The sequence below is a fragment of the Lycium barbarum genome, chromosome 9 (genome assembly GCF_019175385.1).
Source record: "Lycium barbarum isolate Lr01 chromosome 9, ASM1917538v2, whole genome shotgun sequence".
NCBI classification, from domain to species: domain Eukaryota; kingdom Viridiplantae; phylum Streptophyta; class Magnoliopsida; order Solanales; family Solanaceae; genus Lycium; species Lycium barbarum.
In genome coordinates this window covers 12,769,094-12,780,293 of record NC_083345.1, presented here as the reverse complement: position 1 = coordinate 12,780,293, position 11,200 = coordinate 12,769,094, and the positions used below count along the sequence as shown (strand labels likewise).

General features: G+C 35.6%; 1 protein-coding gene across 4 annotated transcripts; it reads right to left on the bottom strand.

Moving 5' to 3' along the window:
* Positions 1-397: 397 nt before the first annotated feature.
* On the bottom strand, positions 398-8,338 carry LOC132610108 (protein argonaute 10-like). 4 transcript variants are annotated; one of them, XM_060324372.1, is made up of 22 exons: positions 8,183-8,338; positions 6,362-7,003; positions 5,886-6,094; positions 5,344-5,493; positions 5,092-5,225; positions 4,843-4,952; positions 4,617-4,723; positions 4,370-4,508; positions 4,171-4,287; positions 3,784-3,891; positions 3,625-3,696; positions 3,314-3,436; positions 3,033-3,192; positions 2,824-2,945; positions 2,595-2,732; positions 2,361-2,503; positions 2,211-2,273; positions 1,900-1,963; positions 1,690-1,825; positions 1,541-1,614; positions 1,028-1,154; positions 398-764 (listed from the first exon to the last, which is right to left on the bottom strand). In XM_060324372.1, exons 2-22 carry the CDS (start codon positions 6,839-6,841, stop codon positions 589-591), a joined length of 2,952 nt encoding a protein of 983 aa, XP_060180355.1. In that variant the 5' UTR covers positions 6,842-7,003; positions 8,183-8,338; the 3' UTR covers positions 398-588. The 4 variants fall into 4 exon arrangements, with proteins under 4 accessions (XP_060180355.1, XP_060180353.1, XP_060180354.1 ...); XM_060324370.1 differs by having other exon boundaries at positions 8,088-8,334; XM_060324371.1 differs by having other exon boundaries at positions 8,152-8,334.
* Between the last annotated feature and the right edge of the window lie 2,862 nt (positions 8,339-11,200).

Here is an 11,200-nt window from a genome sequence, read left to right as displayed (position 1 = left end):
GGAAGTGAAAAAGGCAAGCAAAGCCAGATTTAGGTATTATATATTCCATCAAGAGAATAGAAGCATACCAATAAGAAGACTGAACTCAAAACCTTTCGAAGCAGACCAATACGACAATAAATTTGCTAAACAAACTTAAATGTGATAGCCGTGCATTAGCAGTTTAACATACATGCATTATTATTATTTTTTTATTTTTTTTTGCGATTCCTTCTAATTATAATCATTATGGCTGGAATTAAAAGAGGAAAAATTGCTATATATGCCGGTTGATAATATTTTTTCAGTCATTTTTATTGCCTTAAACGGTTAGAAGATTGTGTTATGTATACTACTCTTCAGGATTTGCAAGGGTTCTTGCTCAATATATCGTCCACAAGTGCAGAGTAATTGCTCGTGATGGATAAAACATTGGATTAATCTGCTAGAATTGACATTAGATAATTACCACTAGATGAAACTAAAGCCTCTTTACATCATTAAAACTAACATGAAAATTAACCTAGGATGATGATCAACATACATATACAAAGAAAGATGCATATTGGTTACATTTGCTACTACTCCCTCTTCCTGTTAATTCTCTTCCTAACAATAAAACATTACTCTCTTCACGTTATCTTTCAGCGCAGGCAATGGCCGGACACCTGGCTCTCGTATAGCCTTGCCACCTTTATGAGGACTGTCACCATTGTCCGTCATGTCGGGTTCCATGTAGAATCTAGCTCGAAATGCAGCTAAATGTGCATAATAAGCTGGAGGAACTGCAAAGAACCAATCTTTTTAGCTCATCTAATCTTAAAAACTTCAAAACATATGACATATTCCTTAAGCAAATAAAGCAGGTAATATTGCAGGGATAATATTCTGAAGCTTTAGACAGTATCATTTTCTTGAAACGGGTAGGATGAGTTGTAAGTTTTTGGTTCCCTAGATGATATCGTTTTCTTGAAAAAAGAATACCATTTTCTTGAGCTTTATATTTGCTTTATTATTGCGCCACTTTTTATTTACATTTTTCACTTACCCACGGAGACAGAACGCGTGCATCTTGCATATGTATAGCAGAGATTGTTAGTCAAGGACTGGATTCCGTCTGCTGTGAAATTGTTCTCATCCCACAGAACATGGTAGTGAGCCGGCCGGCTTGTACCCTGCCAAGATAATGTAGTGCATCAACAATAGATCTAATGGCTAAAATTAGGACAGAAACAACAAATTTAAGGTGCTTGTGAGGAAATTAAAATATATGGTACAACAACCTATCAATTAATTGCTCACAGCCTTATATTTGGGCTTGCCTCTACTAGACGCATGGTTAGATAAAATGAATTATGTTGCATAAGAGAAGTATGTGCATTTCCAGTTTAACTTTTTGGACAACATAGAGTCATACTTTTAGCATTTCTAGATAAAGATTCCTACCGAAATTGTTCCTTTTTGTAGTGTTCCCTCTAGCAAAATTCGATGTAATGACAAAAAACATTGCATATCCTGTTCATTTTATCTTTGATAAGGAAAAAGGTAGTTTCAGTTATACCTGAATGCCAGCGTGGCTACAAAGATAAAAGTCAAATTCCGTTGGATGACAGATTTTTGTATCAACCACAGTACCTGGACGAAGCAAGAGACGGTACTCAGCATTGATGATACTTGACCATATTTTTAAAGTGTCTAAGAATAGTTTACCAGGCAATATGTTTCCACTCCTATCAGTGCTACTCCTGTCCTTGTGATTGTTAGCAAATAGTCGGGTGTGATGCCGTTTCTGAACCACAATAAAAGTTACTGGTGGTTGGTAATTTGGCTCTAAAGATGCACAAGCCTGCACAAAAATAACCATAGTAGTTAGGCTAAAATCATATATGGTGAAATAGAAATCAGAGGATTAGCACCAACCTTCCTAATTGCATCTAACTCGAAAAGCAGTACTTGATAAAATTGCCCTTCACTCACACCATCCCTGTCCAAAAAGATGCTCTCATAAGTTAAGCGAGAACCAAACCCAGAGAGAATATCGTAGGGTTAATAGATGGGGGCTGACATAAATATTTATGCTAGTCATTGTAGGGTCGTCTATCAAGATTGGAATCATGAAGTTACCAGGCTAAGCGGGCTTATTGGTAAAAGTGACTGCGTAAATATTTATAAAAACAGCCCGTAGCTAGAAAAATGCCATAGCAGATATAGTATGTGCGCAAGGGGCTTACCTATAAAAGATTATCCTTTGTGGCTTTTGTCCTGTGGCCTTTCTGAAGGAAATTAGAAGATCCCTGCAAAATAGATAAAGTACCGCTAGCGTAAATTATTTTCATAAAATGACAACAAATACATTGGAGTTTAACAGATAGACGGCATACCTTATCATGCCACCACTAACTGTTCCACGTGCCGGATCATGCCATGTCTTGTACAAATCTTGTATAAGTTCCTGTCTATGAGCTTGAGCGCAAACAAGTCCAGCATATTTTGTCACTTCAGGCCAATCTTGTGATGCTACAACCTGTAACCAGAATAGGAAATTGAGGTTCCTGCAACACCCAAGTATGGGGAAAGAGGAGGTTATAGAGCATGGCGTCAAATAAGGAACTCACAGCAGCAATTGAAGGGCTGGAGTCTTCTCCGTTTTCTGGGTGGGTCACATCTGCTCCAAATATGATGGTAGGTATATCGCTTACTAACGGTATTCTACAGCTAATAGCATCCAACAGGACAGTATTTCGACCACCCATCTGCTATCCACAGCAGTAAGAAATTGTAATAATGCAAATTTAGAAATAAAAGGATACAATGCATAATATAAGTTAGATCATTTAGAAGCACCTTGACGTTGATCTTTAAGGAGACATTTGCCAAATATTGTTTGCTGATTTTGAATACATGCTTTGTCAGACAGCATTGGGTTATTAAACCAAGATCAGTCTCACATATCCGCTTTACGTCACCTACAGATAAGAGTGTGAGGTATTTTGAGAACAAGGCAACCATCAAAGCTAATCTCAATTGAACAACTGAAAGTTATTTCACCATACCATAGAGGGATCCGTTGTTATCTGGTAAAATGACTAATACAAGCTCAAGTTCTTTCCCTTTTAGCTTGTTTACACATGAATGGTAAACATGTTTCAAGGCTTTCTCTACTTGATCTGGCCTGGCCATGTATATTGGAATTATTGGTTCCGGATTGAACTCCTGTCAGCATAACCCACAGGAGCAAAGTTAAATTGTCTTCGTGTCTATATACAAACATGAACATGGAACTGAAAGAGAAATTAACAAGGAACAAAGAGAAAGAGCTTGCAAAAACAACTACCATTCCAGATACTTGACACATCTGAGCCAGTTCGTTACAAAAGCCACGAGCAACACTCTCTTGGACACTTCGTGAGAAGTTTATGCATGCCCAACGGCTAACATTCATCCCATTGATCATTTTCTGTGCACACATGAAACCCATAAGACAGGAAAACGCGAAGCACAAATAGACAATACATAGTAACCAATGATGTTACTACATGAATGGTGCAACGTAAAATTAGTAAATAAACTGATGATTCGCTAGTTGAAACAACTAAAAGAAAGAAATCAAGTAGAAAGTGAACTAAGAAACAAGCGGAAAAGGACCTTATTCATCATATTCCACTGCCCAACTTGAGGCAGACAATCCTTCTCCTTCCCAGTCTCATGATATTTTAGCTGTGGAGAAATGAGACAAGTAGATGTCAAATGACAAAGCATTAGGGTTTATTAAGAACGAAAATAATAGCTGGCGTAGTGTTTTACCCAAGGAGCAGGCAGCACGCGAGCTTCCAACGATGCTTGCTTTTCACTGATTTTGATTCCAAACTCCTTTGCATATGGGTCTTCATTATAATCATTGTGTTGAACAGTCTATATTTCAAAAGACAGTCAAGTACTGTTCTGAAGCATATTGGCGTAATAAAAACAAAGAGACTCTAAAAATAAAGGGTCTGTAACATTTGAGACAGTCCGAAATGGAGAAATTTACAAACCATATAATTGATGTTATGTAAAATTCTCAAACTATTTCACTTTGCTATGTTTATATAAGCACCAGAGCTTTGAGAAACAGAGGTATCATTGACAAGTTAAACATATTTCTAGCACAACAGAAAGGACGCATAAAAAGTAACAAATCTTACAACATACCTGCAAAATTGAGTTCTCACGATCTCTTGGTCTTTGGCATGTGACCTTCAAAAGAGCAGTAATTTGCTTCTCACTCAATCTTTTAGTGTATCGTTGTCCCTCAACAATTTTACACGCCTAAGAAAAACGATAACAGAGCATAGCTCAGAACTATTGGAAAGAGATATGAAGTTATACGCATATCAAATAATATTCTCACCTCCATAGGTAAATAGTTGGCTTTCTTTTGGTTCCCTACTTGAAGGCATGGAAGATGTGTATACTTTATAGTAAAGCCATACATTTCTTGAAAGTATTCAACTACTGACTTCATGGTTAAATTGTCATCAACAGGAAAACTGAGCAAAGTAACAATGTGTTAGGTCAGCCTAAGTTTCATCACTCTCCGAGCAAATGTATTATAATGTTAAAAGTAACAAATACAAAGGCATAAGCCAAAAGCTTACACTAGTTCTCTTGTTGGCTGAGCAGTTAGTCCTGAAACTCGATACTTTCTCCGGACATTGCCCCTGTGCGTCACTTCTACTTTCACTCCTCTAAGAGCCTTCTTAATCTAGATGGCATTTGTAGGAAAAACTAAAAGGTTAAGTTAAAGTGTAAAGTGGCCAAAGCATTTGCTTAACAGCATTAACTTGACAAGGGAATCATTCAAGTCCAGTTAGATGTTGTTACCTTTACACGATCGGAGTCAGATAAGGGTCTTGACGACACATCTTTTCCAAGAAGCTGGGCTACAAACTCTATCACTGGTAAAGCTTCAATAAATGCAGCTGAAGCCATATCTGTTATTCGGGATCCAAAGATCCAATACAGTTACGCATAATTAACTACATGAACAATAATCATATAATTTTTTACTAGTCAAACAGATATTTCACAACAATCATATCATATTTAATCTGAATATTGACAATCAATTACCAATATTAAGCGACAAGCCCATTTGAGTAGGTCTAATGCTCTGGTAGAATCCACACCATGCTTCTAAACCGTCACCAAGAGGCTGAGGTTTCCGGATATCAGGCGAAAAGAAAGACCTTCCAACAGGACAATACCTATACAGAAATGTGCATTGTCAGACAAAAAGTCAACTGAACAGAAATCAATTGCAGGTCCAGAAACTGAAGAACTTCTTGAAAGCTCCTTTAGAATATCCAAGGTTGGAGTGTCTACCTCTTGATCGAAAGCTCTCTCAAAACAATGTCCAGAATTTGAAGAGCTTCTTGTGGACCATCAGCGCGCTTACCAGCAAGAAATTGGCTCAAATGATGTAAATTTGCTCTTGCAACAAACTTAATCACGACTTTATACTCTCTTTGCCTCCTAAAAGAATTTAGGATTTACATTAGAAAACAAAGACAAATTATTTAGTCTACGGATTAAAAAGGCCTAACCAAAGCTGAATCCATTTCAGCTAGCCCGACCTCAACTAGTTTGGGATAAAGCCTTAGTTAATTGATTGATTAAACAAGACAACAAAGAGCATATTTTTAATTTGGTAGAAGCTGCTGCTAGTTTAGACCGAACCGGATTAAAAAACATTAACGAGATTATAATATCTTCTTATTTATTTGTACTTATAATATTTTGACAAGGCTTCAGCAGCTTAAGAGTAAAAAGATTGTCTACATTTAAAGCCTATCTAGTGGTAAATTCTTAATTGAGCCCTGAAAATAAATCTAAAGTGAATGAGGACAAAAGCAATAAAGTCTTACTTTGGACCATTGATCACATCATCTTCATCAATAAGCTTAATGGTGAACTCCTTCCACTTAAATGGAAGTTCACCAGCAGTGTAAAGACTCTTCCTGCCATCATAAGCTGGTAATCTCATCCCTAGATCAGATTCTTTGTACAGTTTCACCAGTTCTGCCATGATAGCTCTGTTCACATTTCTTGATGACACTTCAGGGGTTACAGTAACCTGCAACCACCAGCAAAAAGTTAAGTTTTTTAAAGGTGCATACATACAAAAAAATACAAAGAGAATTATCACAACAGTTCTGACCAAAATTCAGAGAGTCATTAAATGCTAAGGGCTAGAAACAAAGTAAAAGCAAGTGTAACAAGGGTAAAAAAAAAACTTCAAAGGGATGTCAGATTAAGGGCCCCAAAAGCAACACACAAAATTTAAACCAGTTTTAAAATGTATTAAAACTCATCAAAAAAAAGGGTAAAAATAGCAGCTTACATCATACTGGTTTAAGTCCTTGTTTGGTAATTCAGCCAAGAAATGGTTTGCTTTAACAATGCATTTTGTCCCTAGTTGGCCATAACCTGGTCTTGGTGCAAAACACAAAGACTTGCTTGAAGAAGGAAACCCTGAGCTGCTTCCATTATTCTCAATAATTGACACATTTGTTGCTTCAACAGAAGGTGCTACTTCTGCTATAACTGGCTTGCTTGCTGCTGTGCAAGGTCTTGAACTTGGCCTCATAAATGTCTCACTTTGATCTGATTTTCTGCCACCTCTTCCCCTTCTTCTACCTCTGTTTCTTGAAGGTGGTGATGTTTGGTTATGGATTTTGTTGTTTTGGGATTCTTGAGTTGGTGGCCCTTTGCCATTTTGAGAGGTTTTGGGGTTTTTCTGAACTTGGTTCATGGTGTTTTGCACTTGGGGTTTGATAACAATGTGCTGTTCTGAACCTTCCTTCATCTGCCTTAATGGCATGATGCTGGTTTTTTCTATTTTTGTTGCTTTTTCTTGATAAAACTGCTTATGTGATAAGCACAAGAAAACTGTTCAAAAGTAATAAAGTCTTTCACCAGATGGCACAGTTCTAATATAGTTCTCCACACTCAAAATGGCCTCAAAGATTTGAAGATTATTGTACTGAAAATCCCAAAAACAGAAAGGGTACACATGTCAGCAACATGATGATATTTGGCAGCAAGTTAAGAGATGAAAATGTTTTCAACTTTCACACACAAAAGCAAAAAGGAGAGTCATCACAACAAAAAATGGCAATTTCTTGATTTTGCATACTACAGACACAGCCATTTCCTTTACAGATAAAAGTCCAAACATTTCACATTTCTTTCAATATATCAAACAAAACAGCAGCAAACATTAAAAAGATTACACCTTCTGGATCAAAAAATGGAACTTGTAATTAAATTTTCACAGGTCTTGTCATTGCATACCATCAAGGAAAATAGTGAAATGATGATAAACTGCAGAAGATAAAAATGAAAAGAAATATAACCACCTTAATATAAATGCATACACAGAAAAACAAGCATCTAGGAGTACTAGAAACTATTTTAACACTATTTCTCCTTCTGCATGAACATCAGTTGTTAGAAGGTACAGCAAAACTAATTTTCAAGAAAGCAAAACACACAAAAAAAAAAATGAAGAAAAAAACACCCAGTTAGAGACAAAAGTGAAAATTTTCTCAGAACTCAAAACCCTCATAGATGTTTCTGTTGGAAACCCAACGTCCATGAATCAAGGTAAAAAATAAAAATAAAAATCCACAGATTCATTAAATAGTTTAAACATGTGCACAAATGTCTGTATATGTGTGTATAGAACTGTTATATACTAGTAGTAAATAGGAAAAAATAATAATTTACCAATTTGTTGAATACCCATAAGAAAGAACCATTCCTTCAGATTTGTCCCTTAAGCAAATCCAAAACTATGTTCCAGAAAACCACAGAGAAGAATGAATAAATCCAAGACAAATGAGACAAGAAAGACTTATACGATAATGTACAAGCATAAGTAATGTGAAAACCATATATGACAGCTCTAGAAGAGAATAAAAACGTCTTGAAACAATCAAAAAGCAACAAAGTAGAGTACAATAATACTAATACTCACTAGCCAGTATATACTCAAAAACAAGAAAAAGGAATAAACTTTGAAAAAACAAATTTCATTTACACCCCAAGACTGATAATAAACTTACATTCAACAGAATGAAACAAGAATTCAAACACAAATGAAGTCTTTAAAGGTGTAGAATCAATCACCAAATGAATGAAACCATGAAAGACCAAGTACCCTTTGAAAAGATGTGTGTAGCTTGATTCCAAGAATATTAAAGCAATGGCTTTAGTAATAATGGGGACAAAGACTATAAAAAGAGAGAGAGAGAGAGACATATAGTTTTAGAGAGAAAGTGTTGTTTGAGATGAAAAAGATGTGATTCTTATGGAGATATCAAGTATATATAGATATATATAAGAGAGAGAGAGACAGTAATAATGATGATGATGAATCTTTTTTATATATACGCATGCAAGGTGCAAGTGCAAGTGCAAGGGTGCATCTGTTGTTTTCTGTATCACGTGTAAAAACCTTGTTTAGGGACCTGCTTCTACACACCACCCCCTTCTCTTCTCTCTCAAACTTCAATGTCCCTTAGCAAAACACACCTTTTGCTTTTTTCACAAACACTAGCCACACTTTTTCTGTGTCACTCCCTCCTCAGTTTCACTTCTTTTCACTTTAGTTTCTGCAAGTGATTAAGCTCGTCCCCCGTTTTAATTTGCTTGTTTGGTTTCGAGACTTTTGGATCTTGTCGCTTTAAATTAAAGATAAGTATAATGTACTAAAATATTTTTAATCTTATATTTTTAAATATGTGAAAAGTTAAAATTAAAGAGTTTCTAAATAAGAAAAGAAGCATTCTGTTTAAAACGGACTAAAAATAAATAAGATAAACAAATTGAAACAGATCGGAGGGAGTTGTTCTTTTAGTTTCATATTTAAAAAGATATTTGATTAGATACAAAATCTACAAAGGAAATAATTTCTTATCCGATCATTGTAAGTGTCTTTTAATAGAGATAGATTCACAATTTGTAGGTATCTAGTAGATCAGTTGGTTGGCTACCTGAACTTTCACAATTAGAATGCTGATTTTTCCCTCGTCTTTAAAGGTTAGGCACGCCTAGAGGTGTTCATGGTCAGTGTGCTATGTTTTATTGAAAATGTTAGTCCGGTAATTTTAATTTTTATAAACGCTTTACAAAAACCATACTGAATTAGTTTGGTATGGTTTGATTTTAAGTTTGGTTCAGTTTGCGCGGTATGGTAAGTCAGTAATGCAATTTGTTTTTAATTCGATTTATATATACTAGAGAATTATGACTTTAACAATGATGTGAACTCTTTTAAACTTGAACTGAATGAAAATTGTCTATTGTTGATTGGAAACGACACACATACTTGAGTAATCTGTATTGTCTATGACAATAAGTAATTAAGCATTTAGTTTATATTTAGTAGTAATGTTACACCTCGTGGTTTTGTACTTTGAGATTTGCCGTGTGTTAGTGGTTCTAGTCTTGGATACGGGGGTTATCAAGGTTAAATGAGACTAGACAAGTTTATCTTATAGTTATAAAGGGTTAAGTTCATGTTTAGCAGGTATTGGAAGGATTAAAGGTTGAACCAATCGACGAAGAATATGTTTTGGGGAAAAGTGGGTTTTACGGTTGGATATACAGACCGTATAAATTTTACGGACTGTATATCTGGCTGATCTCCTCAGTAAATCGATTCCAGAAAAGGGTGAACCACTGGTGGGATTTTACGGTCCAATTATACTGACCGTAAAATTTTTACGGTCCGTAAAGTTGACTGTAAATCCGGATCGGGCCAGATTTTAAGTTATATATATATATCCGACCCTTACTCATTTTATTTCATTTTCAACATTTCCCAAGGTCTTAAGAGCTCTAGAACCGTCTTCCAAATATATTTAACCAAACCCAAGTGAAATCAAAGATCAAGAGACAAAAAATTAAGAGATTCAAGTGTTGGGAGGCTCACTAGGGTTTGTAGAATCCAAGAATTCCTTGGTGTTGAAGTTGGGGTTTCATTCAAGTGGAATAAATTGATCCAGTGCTCATCCTTATATGATAAAAGGTTAGTTTTCACATCTATTTCATGTTATTGAGAATGCTTGATTGTTGAACAACTTGATTGAGGAAAGAAGGTGAAAGAGGAAGCTCAAATATGGATTGGATGATATTGTGAGGAGTAGACTAACTTGAGTTATAATTGTTAGAATATTTTAAGTGTAATCTTGTTGTGAAGGGTAATAATGATGATGGGAAAGTGTTGTATATAAGGGTACAAAGGGTTGTGTTGAAGTTGTTGATATAAATTGATTATGAGAATGAGTTTTGAGATTAAATTGAATGTAACCACTCGATTATGGTATTGTGGATGTTATTATTGTTGTTAGGGAGCTGTTTTGTAATATGGTGGAAGTTGATAAAATAGCGGAAGTGTTGCCCAAATTTCGTTAGCTTGTCAATTACTCTAGTTTGAACTTAAGGGTGTTATTGAGACTTAACCTTAGTATGAATCCTCTTGAATGTGGATTTTGCGGATGTTGTAGGAGAACGTTAAGTAAATAAGGAGTCGTAAAGGTATGTAAGGCTAACCCTTCTTTCTAAAGGCATGGTCTCCTTATTGTGAACCTATACGTGATATCCACAATATTCCTATTCCTATCAATGCTATAAGCTCAAAATTCTCGAGATTCTCATAATATTGTTGATAATGTTCTTTGTGATGGTAATGATAACGATTATGATGATGAGTTCAATTCTAGAGATGCCATCTAAGATATTCATAATGTTCTCTTCCTAGAAATGCTAGAAGTTTATGATTTTCAATATTCTTGACATATTTTTGGTAAAAGCTCTTTATAGTGATGATGATAATGATGATGATGAAGGTGATTCCATAAGAGAAATCGGGGGTTTACCGACCTTATGTCGCCCTGATAGTGTTGTAATGTTTCTCTCGGATACTTATGGAGGTCATATATATATATAGCTATGTTGTGACACCGAGCTTATATGGTCGGGTATGCTATCTATCCCGCGCACACCACTGCAGTTCGGTATGGGCAACACTGAGCCTTGTGATGGCCAGGTATGGATGCCACCGAACCTACATGGTCGGGTATGGTACCATTAGATGTACATGTCTGGAATATTTTAATTAGTGAAAGGTTGATTAAGCATGATGAACGTCTTAGGAGGTGTTATGAGGTATAAA

Coding starts and splice junctions, on each gene's coding strand:
- LOC132610108 (XM_060324372.1), bottom strand. CDS start 6,841: ATGCCATTAAGGCAGATGAAGGAAGGTTCAGAACAGCACATTGTTATC. Junction 4,288..4,369: donor CCAACTATTTACCTATGGAG/GTGAGAATATTA, acceptor CGTTTTTCTTAG/GCGTGTAAAATTGTTGAGGG. Junction 765..1,027: donor CACGCGTTCTGTCTCCGTGG/GTAAGTGAAAAA, acceptor GGTTCTTTGCAG/TTCCTCCAGCTTATTATGCA.